General features: G+C 50.6%; 1 protein-coding gene across 1 annotated transcript in view; it reads left to right on the plus strand.

Moving 5' to 3' along the window:
* Positions 1-7,632: 7,632 nt before the first annotated feature.
* Positions 7,633-14,059, plus strand: part of LOC144136794 (uncharacterized) — a 34,913-nt gene continuing 28,486 nt past the window's right edge. The window contains exon 1 of the mRNA XM_077669419.1: positions 7,633-8,113. Within this exon, the coding sequence (XP_077525545.1) occupies positions 7,988-8,113 (126 nt within the window). The 5' untranslated portion in view covers positions 7,633-7,987. The remainder of the gene's footprint in view (positions 8,114-14,059) is intronic.

Consider the following 14,059-nt stretch of genomic DNA (forward strand, 5'->3'; position numbering starts at 1 on the left):
GCCGGTGACGTACGGGACACTGGGCAAGCGGACAGCCATCCCATTCACCCTAGCAGTGAATGGCGCGCCTGGTCGGGACACTTTGTCGAGCACGATGAGGTCGCTCCGGACCACGCCGGAGAAGCACATGCGGCGGCGACCCAGTTCATAAATTGGCGACGCAGCGCCATTCAGAGCGTGCGGGCATACGCACTGCAGTGCTACGGTGTGGAAAGAGGGGCACATTGGCATGCGCGCACCGTCTTCCGCAGACAACCCCCGCTGTTGGCACGAAGGAGAAAAACTTGCCCTCCACTTGCATCTTTAAGGGCGGGCACTGCTGGCCGCGTGCGTGTGTGCTCATGACTGACGAATCGGAAAAGTGTGCCCAAGCCACACGATCGAGCGAAGTTAATTAGTTTAGGTCGAGGGCACATATTAAGCGCGCAATTTGTACCCGCCTTAGAGGCTCGGCGAAAATTAGCTCGTGGCCTTTGTGGCGCTGTTGATCTAAATTAATTAGTGGCGCTATTGACCCGAGCAATATTTCTAAATTAATCTGTGGCGCCGTTGACCTGAGGAATAATTAAAAATCAGCCCCATAAGCATGCTGCCCGCCGCGGTGGCTCAGTGGTTAGGGCGCTCGGCTACTGATCCGGAGTTCCCGGGTTCGAACCCGATCGCGGCGGCTGCGTTTTTATGGAGGCAAAACGCTAAGGCGCCCGTGTGCTGTGCGATGTCAGTGCACGTTAAAGATCCCCAGGTGGTCGAAATTATTCCGGAGCCCTCCACTACGGCGCCTATTACTTCCTTTCTTCTTTCACTCCCTCCTTTATCCCTTTCCTTACAGCGCGGTTCAGGTGTCCAACGATATATGAAACAGATACTGCGCCATTTCCTTTCCCCAAAAGCCAATCATAATTATTATTATTATTATTCATAAGCATGCTGCAAATCGTGGATCCTTATTTATATTTTATACTAAAGCGTTAAACGAGGGCCAAAGCGCAAAACAACAAGCCGCATCGGTTTTTTTGTCCACAGAATTCTGTGCACCGATCTTTGTGCGTGGTGGGAATCAGTACGCAGCATTATGCGTACCGCATGTGAGCTAGAGTGGGAGCAATGAAGGGTGCATCATCTGCGATAACGTGATGCATGGAATAGAGGAATAAGTCGCGGCGACGTCGCTCAAGATGTGGCGTCGGGGGCGAACGATTCCATGAATGTAGACGAGGTGACATCGAAATAGAAAATTCTTGTTCGTCGAGAACTCATGCAGCGTATCTTGTTTATTAAGAGAATGCTTGATATTCCAAACTGTCAGCAACACGCCTGTCAAATTACCTCGTATGGTGGGCAAGTCGAAGCGGTTGCTCACGTCAAGCCGGTAAAGGCATACCTGCCACAGATTTCGTCCAGCTCCGCGGACGATACACTTAATGTGGGCACAGAATGTCTCATGCAAGGAAAAGGTAAAGTTCAAACATGACATCATTTGGATAATGTGCGAATCAATATTTGAAAAGAGCAACAACAAAAGGACGGGCATTGTAAGGCGCTCCTCCTTTACGCTACTCAATAAGATTGCCTGTGTGGTAGAGGCACTGAAAATGGCCGCTCCTTTTGCTGCACTCCGCACAAGGCTGTGGCCACTGCTCGTTGCCCATATCGCCCACGCGTTAGGAGATATGGACTCAGAGGGTCCGAACTGAGGCGGCGACTCGGATCAGTGTCGGAAAATAAATGATTTCTCTCCCTCTCTCTTTCTCAACAGGGCAATCAGTGAGTTAGATGTTCGCAAAAAAATCACATTTTATGACTGCCGTCTTTTTTTTCTGGTTTACATTTACCATAGAACCATCAGTGAACCACTAGCGGAAGAACGTTCTCAGTGTTGTTATGGCAAAAGCAGCGGAACCCTTTTCCCGCTTCATTTGTTTTGTTTCGGCCATGGAGGCAGGAAAGGCATAGCTTAGGCCAACGGACGCGTGGCTTATGCATAGCAGAGCCGACCATGACAGCGACAACAAAGAGCCTCTCTCGAGTGACGAACATTTCCCTGCATAACTTTCTATTGTAAGCGAAGCTACCCTTGTTTTTCTACGCAAAGCTGCCGTCACACGCGCGTGTCTTGTTCGGTGTGCCCGTTTCTCCACTCGGAACGGAGTTCCCACGTTGCCCGAGTGGCCTTGCACGCGGAGACGAAACACGAAGAGCACGAGGCAACACAGTCATAACAGCAACTCGCTATACACTCCTGTGCGAAAGAGCTTATCTGTTTACGCTGTACACTCTGTAGTAGCACCGACAGGCTATGGTCCTCGGTGAGCACCGTGCGATATGTCTATCCATATACAGTGCTTACCTGCAACACGGTCGCTGCTCTTACAAAGGTCCTCCGTCCAGCGCTACACACGCAATGCGGAGTCAGTCCTGATAAGGCAGCACTCACCGCCGTCTGAGCGTTGGGGATGTGACAAAGACTTGTGGTGTGGCAGTGCACTTAGGCTGTATATACGAGAGCCGCCGTAGTCGAGGGGTCCTGAATAATTTCGACCCGTGCATCTGGGGTTCTCTAAAGTGCTGCGACATCTCAAAGCCCACTGGCGTTTGTGCGTTTCGCCTGCATCGAAATGCGGCCGCCGCGGCCCAGGATTCGTTCCCGCGACCTCGTTGTTCAACTACAGAGCTCCCCTGAGCCATCACGGCGAGTAGAGGAAATTGTAGAGCTGCAGAAATTCTACCCCCAAGGTTCTCCGCATGCAAAACAAAAACGCGTCTGTAGTTACAATGCTGAGAATATTCTTTGGGGGGGGGGGGGGGCTACAAATTTACAGGACGGTTACGAGTTTGTAACGCGAATGGTCCAGCGTTAACTGGCATTTAATCGCAAAGAAATGGAGACATGTGAGGGTTGACATATAGAGGACTGGCTAACCACTCGACCACTGCAGCGGCGTCCTATACCAGTTAAAACAGCCGTCTCGTATTCGGAAGGTGCTGGGCGAGAGGTGCCGGAAGTATGTACAGGTTCACCTGTGGGTGCCCGGAAGTGCAGTTATACCCGAGGGTACCCGGCGGTGGACTTGCGGACGCCTACGTCAACGACGCTAAACTGAGGAATGAGCTAAGAACAGCTAACGCTGTGACCGCTACATATGGGCTACCGCTGCAGGGGCCTAGGGTTAGAGCATCCGTCTCGTACGCGGGAGGTGCTCGGAGGAGAGGCGCTGGGAGATGGAGGAGGAACAATCTTTATTGAAAGGACGATAGCTGAAGCTCTTGCAGTACCCCGGGAGGGCCCCCAGCGGTCCAAGAGCCCTTTGGTCTCTGCTTCTTGCTTGGCCCGGTCAATCAGCCTCAGCTTGTCTGTTGAGTCAGCGGCTATAGCAGTGCGTCCCCCAATGAAGAGATGTGCTGGGTCGAAAGTGTTGGGCTCGTAGGTGGGAGATGTATTTTTATCGGTGGGCGTCCGGGAATGCATTCGCCGGAGGGTGCTCCTTCCGGCCGCGGAGGACTACGCGGGCGGCGCAGTCGAAGCAGCATCTTTGAGGAACGTGCAAAGATCAGCTAACGCCGCAATAGAGCAAAAAAGAAGGACCGCGGGGAGGTCATCAAGAAGACGATTGTGGTTGGTGACTACACACTGGGAAAGGGAAGAGGTAGTGTGAAGAGTCAAGCAGGGGATAAAGCAATCACGGAATTATGGATGGCGCCCTCAGCTGGTGGAGCAGAGAGAGGGATAAAAAAAATGGAGGGGACATTTAAGCTCCGCCTTAATGATATGATGTGACAGCGTTAATGAGTTAATGTCCATATACGCGGAATTGGTCATTGTAAACTTTACATACATGTATCTGGGAGTACTCATACCACTCCTTGCGCAATGGTGCAGCGGTTTGGGGATGCGCCACTGCTCTGCGATGGCAGGCGCTGCTACCGGTTGGTTTTGTGCGACCCAAGTTGCTCTTCCCGAGCAACCTCTCGCGATCAATCATTAATTTAACTGCAACCTGTCAGGGTGCATGACGGAAGCTAACAGTCACCGAAACCAAGCAGCATAGAGGATGTTTTTTTTTTATTTTTCGATTTGTGGTGTTCATCAAGGAAAGATTAATAGGGTAATCATTTTTTAAAGATAATTGATTAGAAAGCAAAAGAAAAACAACCACATGCCGCAGGTGGGATTGAAACCGACTACCTCCGAATTACACGTCCGGTGAGACACGGCGACGGCTGTCCAATATTCTGCTTTCGGGGGTATTTATGTATTGCGTGTAACCTAACCTTGAGAGTGTTAACCAGCGCCACCCTCGTTCATAGCGGCGGACGTACTAAGCTCTGTACTGCTGCGAGTGGGACGTGTAATGTCATCGAACTGTGAGGGCAGAAGCTGTGCGAGAACCCACTTATGTCTTCTATGCCCTAAAGGTCGCCAGAATCGAGGCCCTCGTTAGCTGTCAGGGTGGTTAGTGTGCTCACAATCCGGTGGGTACGTTGTGACGACTACACAAGGTCACGTGACCTAGGTTGCTTCTCCGGGGGTGGCTGCCTGGGCCACCCTATTTATCGCTCACAACGCCGACGCCGGATTTATTGCATAACGGGGCCTTTAAGTAATGGGTTATTTCCCATATATGCAGGAGGTCGTTCTCTACTTTACCTTCGTAGATTCCTGAGAGTCCTCATAACCCTCCTGGTGCAGTGATTACGCGATGTGCCACTGCCCTGCGATGGTAGGTGCTCCCAGCGGTGTGCCTTGTGTGGCTCAGGTTATCTTCCCGAATGACTAATCAATAATTGCCACCTGCCACGGTGGGTGGGCAGTTCGCTCACTATCCGGTGGGCAGGTTGTGATGACGCCACAAGTTCACGTGACATATGTGGCCCAACTGCCAGAGCCATGCTCGTAGTTTACCGCTCACAACGCCGACACCGACAACGCCGACACCGCATCTTCTGGTGAACGGGGTCTTTAACGCTATCGCGTTAATACTGTAATCAGGGTAAATGGTGAGCGAAATTTTTATAAATAAAAACCGAAAAGTTCAGCTCCTAGGTGTACCCTTGCTATGACATGGCACGACTCCAGAACAGCGAGCGTATGTCCGGAGTCGAGCGGCTTGTCTGCGCACGAGTAAATAATACGCACGTGGAAGAGAAGAAGGCCGGGTGGGCTAACCGCGGCGCGCTTGCGTCTACGCCCGCAGATGGAACGAACTACTAAGTTCACCGTGTTGACCTGACGATAAGCTTTCAAGACGTGCAGTTCCCGAAGCGGCACTGATCGATAAGCGGTAGGGGATGACTCAGGTCCACTAGAGATTCCGAGATGCAAGCCCAACGCGGGCAGAAATGGGCTCTGCCATTATACAATAAGCGAAGGCCTCGCATAGAGACAGCTTTAGAGTAACGGAGGCATACCGGCATCTCCGAACGTCCCTGCTATACTCGATGGACGCCCGAACCGCCCGTGAGAAAATTGGCTTTGTGGAAAGGAAAGGGTGCAGTAACTGTACAGAATCGATCGCACTTTTCTAGAGCGTTCGCGCGGTGCCGTCCGGGGTGAATAAAGAGAAATTATAAAGCAGGCATTGACTTTCTCTGATTATACTTGCGCTGGAGAGCAGCCGAATAGACATGTGAACCCACAGGCACCGGCACCTTGCTCCTAGCAAAGCAGCTGCGATTCACTTCATTTGTTCCGCAGCACACGGCCCGAGCGCTCAAGACAAGTGTGATCGACTCTTTACGTCTTACTTCCCAATGGACACCTCAACCGCGCCGTGAGGGAAGGGAGGACGGTGGGAGTGAAAGAAGGAAAGAAAGAGGCGCCTTGGTGAAGGCCTCCGGAATAATTTCGGCAATTCGCAATTTCGCTAGGAGCCGCATCACATCTGCATTCCTCTGTAGCGACCAAAAAATTCCTTTTCCTGTGAGAGATGTCGAATTGATCTGGGTCCCGGCCCACTCGTCTAATACGGAGAACAAGGAGGCTCACGCGCAAGCCCGAGGTTTAGACGACCGGGCAGGGAGCTCGCCCTTCGACCCGAATTTCACGAGGGACGGGTTAATTTCATTTCTTGACATCACCCATCACTTGGAGAGGCGCGTATATCTCCTCCCCATAAATCCTTAACGGAGGCGCTGAATCCGGCGGTGCTTGCCCTCATATAGCCCGGCCAGTACAACCCTAAATGCAATAAATGCGGCGAAAGAGCCGCATATGACCACATTCTCTGGAACTGCGCATCAGCTCGAACCCGAATATTCAAGTACTGGCCATCGAACAAGCTAATGAGGTGGCCGCCAGCCCATCCAGTATACGTCTCTCCTGCAACTGCAATGAATCCAATCCAATCCAGTCGGCCACCTGGGGATCTTTAGCATGCACTGACATCGCCTCCATCGAAACGTGAGTGAAAGGATGAATGAGGAAGTGAAAGGAGGCAGAGAGTAAGAGGCGCCTAGTGGAAGGCTCCCTTTAAACTCGACCACCTGCGGTTCTTTAATTTGCGCTAACATAACACAGCACCCGGCTGGAATGGATTTGTCTACGCTAGAAATTCACCGCTGTGCGCGAAAACTCTCTAATATGCCGTGTACAGCCCTTTTCGAAAGTTACCAGGCCGCCAGACTTGCTCCCTGTCCCTGGGTTGAGGGTGGTGAGCCATCCCCAGAGCTCCGTATTTTTGGAGTGTGAGGACTGTGCTTCTCACCCCCTCAATGAACTGCAGAATCGGGGCTGCGATATACGACCCTCAGCCTCCCACCTACCCTCACGGCGCCGTTGAGGCGCCCACCATGAAGTGATACAGTTACTGCGCTATTTTATTTCCCTTGAAACGAATTTTCATTTTCAGCCGCACGGGACAGCAACAGTCAAGCTTTTGTAAATGATAGTATGCATTTATTTATTTGAATTAGAAACTGTTAACTGGTTTGCATGCGGCCGGTTAGACATGTCCTAGGAAGTCAGGTGCAGGAGCATGTCTAGCAGACATTGCTTAGAGGCTAGAGTCAGAAGAGAAGAGCTCGAAGCGGCCTTGTTATCTTCGAGTTGAGTATTCTTTATTAAACGGAACTGGCGCAAGGCCTATTCGCTGTAGAGGGGGAGTAGGGACAGGGAGATCATGTTTTTGGAGGTCACGTGCAAGCTCCCAGAGGGGACCAGCGTGGGTCGGACCGCCCAAGCGTCGTTGCTCGGCGTATATAGCCCAAGCACTGAACGTGGTGCGTTATCTTTGATAGCGCATGATTTATAGCAGGACCGATAGATGCAGCCGCTTTCTTAAACCCGAACCACCTCCTGCGCCTTCACCCCGCAGTGACATTACGAATGCCAAGTGCTTTCGTCGAGCGGTTACGGAGCGCTGTCAGAAGTCGCCGGGGTCCTCGCTTCCGCCCTTAAAAGAACAACAAATCACAAAGTCCCGTCCCTCGTCAGCAGCAGGAGGTAAGGGTTCCGCCAATTCTGAGCCAACGACGGCGACGACCGACGAGTGAACGGTTCGTCTATGCGTCAGCCTTGGTGACGGGGCCAACGCGGCGGGGACTAGCTTTCGCCGGGCGATAGCTGAGGCGCAAGAAAGAGCGAGCGAGCGAGAGAGGCGGGAAGGACGGAAGAGGAACTCGACATGGGCGCCCACTCACTCGCCCAGAGAGAACCGCACGCCCGCGTCGGCCGGTCGGCACGGCGCACTCGTTGGCGAGCGACGGCACGGAGCGCCCGCAACGCAGTACGCGAGCAATAAGTACCCGCACGGCGCGATCAAGCTCTTCCCTACCTGTAAAGATACCGCGCGAAAGAAACGTCACAGTGTGTGCTACTATCTTCCTCGAGTGCGCGTTGATTGCAGCCCCTCGGCTACAACCCAAATGGCAGCGGGAATTTCGTCTTGCGGTACGGCGGCGCGCGGCGCCGTGTGGTGAGGGGAGACGCCCTTGTGTAACCAGCGTCGTGAATGGTCTTGTGAGCGGACCGGGGACTAAAAGACGGCCAAGGATGGGCGACCAGGAAGCCGCGGGCACATCCAGCAACAGCAACGGCCACAACAACCACCTGCAGACGCAACTCAACAACCATACTGCGCCCACCAGGACAGCGGAGGACACCTGTTGCCTGGAGGATGTGAGTGCGAAAGCGAACGACTGCGTGCGCTGGTTCGGTGCAGCATACGCGGTAGCAGCAGCAGCGGTGTGTAGCGGGTGTTCTTAGCGGCGTGTGTACCCGTACGCGCGCGCGCCGGCCCCTTGGACGCCAGTCGGGGGCGCGCGACCTTCACGGATGAACGCGTGTGGGCGAAGAGAAAGAAGCACTGAACGCGCGCGATCGAGAGCCGACCGAACGTCGGTCACGGCGGCATTGTGAGCTCCGTTAAATGGATGGATTCCGCTGATGTCTGGTTTGGTTGTTTTCTAGCCGCGGTTATTTGTCGCTGCAGATTCCGGTGCACCGGCGTCAGGTCTTGTCGGATGGGTGGGCGAACGGGCATCGAGATGCATCCTCGAAGTAGCAAAACAAAAATAACAAAGAGTTTCTTTTTAAAGGATAACTGCTCGGGATACTCCCTCCGGGGTGAATGATGTCGCAGTGAGTCGTGACCAAGGAATAACTCGGTGACTTGCTGTTAAAAGACAACGTTGTCCGGGTGGCCTTGAGCCAAAGGGGACATGTGTCTTGAAGAGTGAGCACTCTGTAGGTGGTGTCATGTGTGGTCAGATGATTGTAGTCGGTCGGGTGAAGGGGGGAGGGGGTGATGTGTCTGGTAGGTGATGTGTCTGGTAGCTTTTTCTGTCATTTTTATTTTTGGCGAAAATGATATGGACGAGGGCATAACACATATTGCCGGTAACCGCATCATACAGTTTTTCTGCTTATAGAACCTCTTTGCGATAACTATTGTGACTGCTCGCAGCTCAAGACTTGGGTGCATGATCTGTGGGGGATCTTCACAATACTTTACTATGTGCAACTTTCCGTTCAAAACCGTTCAAAGTCGCACGTTCAAAACCAGAAAAATAATAAAGCTCCATCTATCTCTACAAATCGGCTCAGAATTCGGCTTCCCCGGTGAAAAAAAGGCTACAGTCTTGCTTCTAAACATGCGAGACTATGCAACACGCGTTATACGCAGTTGAACCTCGTTATAACGAAGTTGAAGGGGCCCTGCGATTACTTCGTTATAGCCGTAAATTCTTTATAGCCAGTGTTGACCGAGCTTCCAAAGGGAATCGCCATTCCTTCGTTATATTCATTATTTGGTTATAAACCGTTTCGTTATAACGAGGTTCGACTGTATATACTACCGCTGTCTGTTTCCTAATGGCCATCAACTTAAGCGATTCGGGTGCATGCGCAGCGTTCGTGTACTAATGTTAGACGCGAGCGAGGTCGCTTTTGTTTCGAATTCTTTTCCCGGGAGGTGAGGGGGAAATATGCGCGTGCCTTCTTTTGTGTGCACCGAGCAACCGGCGCAGCCTTGAAATGCTGAAAGGAAAAATAAGAAAGGGGGCAGCTCGATGTTATGGCATGAGCGCCGTCGTTGGGCCGCTTTCATTCAAAGTCGATAATGCACGTATACTTAAGTTCACAGGGATGATCATAATAATAATTGGTTTTGGGGGAAAGGAAATGGCGCAGTATCTGTCTCATATATCGTTGGACACCTGAACTGCGCCGTAAGGGAAGGGATAAAGGAGGGAGTGAAAGAAGAAAGAGGTGCCGTAGTGGAGGGCTCCGGAATAATTTTGACCACCTGGGGATCTTTAACGTGCACTGACATCGCACAGCACACGGGCGCCTTAGCGTTTTTCCTCCATAAAAACGCAGCCGCCGCGGTCGGGTTCGAACCCGGGAACTCCGGATCAGTAGTCAAGCGCCCTAACCACTGAGCCACCGCGGCGGGGAGGGATGATCAAGTCAGGCGCGATATTTTACGTGCGCTGCCTCTTGATCTCCTCTACTAGCTGCTCGGCTTTTCCTGTAACTCTCCGCTTGGCCTTGAACAATGGCGGAAAAGTGTCTGCTTGCGCGTACACTCAGTGCCTTTCAGGAGCCGAGATAGCTTGTCGTCCGTGTGTGAGGGGCAAGATAGCTCTTGTGTACAGTCCGTTTTCGACTTGGTGCACAGCGTGTACTCTTTTTTTTTTTTACTTTTACGAGAGCGGGCGCTTCATTTTCATTCGCCAGATTAGTAGATTGTACTGCTTTCCAAAGCCGCTTTCAGTTCGCTATACTTACGAGTCCGTTGATCTTATGTAGTATAAAGGAGGCCATGGGCAATAATTTCATTGAGCCCAGAAATAATGCAAATACAAGGCTATGCACCTGAACACAAATTTTGTGCACCTGTATGTTGTAAAAGAAAAAAAGAAGGAAAACAGTGTAGGGCAAGCGTATACGTGGCTTAGAAATGCAAAAAAAAAATGAAGGCATGTCAAACAAAAATTCGCGAACTAATAGCAAACGGATCTGAACGGCTTTAACACATAAACGCTGCAGCGACATGCATTGTGTTCAAACTCTTAGGCATGAAAGAATTGCTGTCATGCTTTAGTTTAACACCGACAAAGCAAGCAAAAAAATTAGTTATCGACTCGGTGCAATGATGTCTGACGTCCATTTTATAGCGTTGGCAAAGTGAAGGTGCTGTTCTAAAGCCAAGTAAGCCAAATTTAAGTCTTTCTGCAAGAAGTTACATAAGCAACGCCATTTTCATACCTGCCTCTGAAGCTTCAAGCAGTAAACGAAACCGCACACGACAGTAATGCTGCTGATTTTCCCACCTATATATCAATGAACCTATTTTTAGAATAGCCCATCTAGAATTAGTTTTGTGCCTCCACTTAAATTTAATTCTGTCGGGAGTCGGGGTCGTCCCTAGAGCTTCGTTAAAAATTATGAGACATAAATTTTACCGCTTCTCCTCTCAGTTTAACGACCCTCCGGTCAATCTCCACACATCACATGTGCCTCAGGGACTTGCCTGGTGAGCATGATCTGAGCCGAGCATCATTAGGGCATAGTCCTATTACCAACGGCCCACCGGTTATTTACAACAAGGCCAGGCATACACACGCCGAAGGCGCATAGGAGGAGGGGTGACTAAAAGCAAGAGAACCTGAAGGCATACAGAAACGGGACCATGCATGCGAGGGGTGGCAACCGGCAAGAGCGACGTATACGTACGCTCGTTTATGCATGGGTATAACTGGTGGGTAAAAAAAGCATAAGGGCCAGTAAACAGGAACGAGAGGCAAAAAATAAAAACCATCCGCAGGCGTGCACGCATCGAGACTCGTGATGCAGTACAAGCCAGCAGCAATAAAGTAACACAGTGTTGTAATTAAAGCAGCCAGAACAGGTATTGCTTTACACGAAGGCGGAGACTGCTAATATAGTGGAGAAAGGGGCCATTTCCGGTCGGCGTACCACCTTCTGAGCGCAGTGGCTACGATGCTTGCATGCGCGCTGATTCCATGACTCACAGCGAACACCCACATCCCGACCATTTCTTCTCCCTTTCTCTCTTTCAAAGGCGACGTCACTCTGCATTCGGAAGTGGTTGTGGTTAAGAACAGTGGAAATTACGACGGAACGTTTCGTTGTGGCAGAGCTGGAGCAGATTTTCTGAAGAGGCAGTTGATTTATTACTGGTAACGAAGTACTGCTTTAAAAGGTAGAGCGAAAAAAAAAACTAATTAAGACAGACATTGCGCAAGGCGTTCCTTTAAGCGTTTACGTTTGTTTGTTTGTTTGTTTTTGTCAAGTTCCTTCGCGAATTACTTTGTGGTCAGATTTACGCAGGGCGTTCCATTTAACAAGAAGCAAGTATTTCAAAACGCAGCCATGCCATACCCAGAAATTCTGGACAAGCGCAGTTTTCAACGGGAAGTTGTTTATGAAAGCAATTTTTGCACATGTCGTAAGAGTCCACTATAACAATCAATATATCCGCAGATCTCCCATCGGCAGGCTTGCGTTTTCTTTTTTTTTTTTTGCTATTAACGTTTTTGCTATCGTCAAAAGCGTCACCTATATTGGTTTTCTATGGCAGTTTTAACTACTCGATGCCAGCGATGGACAAACTTTAAAAATAGAGATTTTGCTAACCATCGGAAGAACGGACCATTACCTTCAATATTTACGTACCAGTACTTTACAATATGTCATAGTCGCCTCAAAATTAAAATTGATGCCAGGAATCCTGGACTTGTTTTATGTTAAGTACGCGATTGTTTAGTTAAGGCCAGTTATTAACTTTTTCAACTATACTTTCCACACTCTTGAGACCAATTAGTGTGTCAAGAGCGACTTCAAAACAGTACACTTTCCGAAAAAGGTGTAATTTAATGTATTTTTTTACTGTACACACTTTCTATGCTCCCTTACAACCAGACCAAGACATGAGATGATGTATATAAGCTTTGCCTTTATCATGTATGACGCTAACATCATGTAAATATAAGGAGAAACAAAACAACTCATGTCGGGCTGTGCGTAGCATCATGTGCCTTCATAAACTGCACGCATGCAGCCGCCGCGGTGACTGAGTGGTTACGGCGCTCGGCTGCCGGCCCGAAAGACGCGGGTTCGATCCCGGCCGCGGCGGTCGAATTTCGATGGAGGCGAAATTCTAGAGGCCCGTGTACTGTGCGATGTCAGTGCCTGTTACAGAACCCCAGGCGGTCGAAATTTCTGGAGCCCTTCACTACGGCGTCTCTCATAGCCTGAGTCCCATTGGGACGTTAAACCCCCATAAACCAAACCAAACTGCACGCATGCGTTTATTGCACTTTTGCTGCAAATGTAAACTGTTCCAATCTATTCAGCGTCGGCTGGCTTTCTTCTGCGCCGTCAGTGAACCAAGCGTAGCAAAACCGGTCATTGCGACCGCGCGGTGAAAGCGGCTGTGCCTACCCGGATGTTGTGGGCCGCGGCAGAGGGGGATATTCAAAGAAGATTATTGCTCGTTGTTGTGATCTGAATGTTTTCTCCGAGCCTGCGTTAAACTGATCGCTGTAGAAAAATGCCGTTAGCGGAAATTACTCTCGAGCGCGCGACGGCCAAAAGCCGTGCTTCGGTTTTATTTCTGCAAGACACACCGCTCCTTTTTTAATAGCATCTTTAAGGTAGGGACAAGAGGACCTGCATGCGCTGCGATGTGTGGTGGTGGTTGTAGAGAACAAGGCACGTTAAAAACAAGTAAATATGACGGAAAGCAAAATCAAGACAGGAAGAAAGAGAAGAGGCAAAAGGACACGATTTGGTTTTGTTTGTGCTAACCTCTTTCAATAACTACTATGTAAGACAGGTCCTTCTGCTGCAGAAGCAGAACTACGCAGTGCGCGACTGTACAATGGTGACGGTCGTCTATTGTGTGCTCATCACCGCTTCTGGCTTCCTGATGGCGCTGATGGGTTAAAAGCAAAGGTACTGAACAGCTCCGGTTAAAGGTTCGGTCCCTATACAGCGCCTGTTCTGGCCTGTACTGCACCCGGCATGTGTACACCGACTTTCAATACCGGAGTGTTGGGAGTTCAAAAACAAATACGAAGATTTCGGAGCGTCATTTGCATAACGCGGTCCCGTTCGCCGATACATCCGTTGCTCGGCTGCGCCTCCGCGCATCCGGCGGTGCGTGCCCCAGCGATGACGCTAGCGCCGTGGGTGCCTGCTTGCGGGCACAGCGCCGTGCGGAATCCGCTGGGGTGCGGACGGGCTTTCGGCGGGGCGCCGTCGATCACGATGTCGGCTGATCCGGCTTACGGTGATCCTTTCTGTGGACGAAGCGAAGAAGCTCGTGCGCGAACTTACTGCCCGCAAGAGTGGTTTGAATAAAGTGAGCGTATAATTTGCAAGTGAATGGACCCCGGCCAGACGTGTATAATATACGGACAAAAAGATAACCGACGACTCGTTTGGGCAATAGGGCGGATATATAGAATGGAAAAATGGGGAGGGAAGTGGACACATGAGCTGGAAAGCTTGCTGGGATAGTTAATTAGCCACGACTGGCGCATGGAATATGTATAGGGCCAGATGGTGATCAATAACGGATGTTTTAGTCCTGCA

This window comes from Amblyomma americanum, chromosome 6, assembly GCF_052857255.1.
Source record: "Amblyomma americanum isolate KBUSLIRL-KWMA chromosome 6, ASM5285725v1, whole genome shotgun sequence".
Taxonomy (NCBI): domain Eukaryota; kingdom Metazoa; phylum Arthropoda; class Arachnida; order Ixodida; family Ixodidae; genus Amblyomma; species Amblyomma americanum.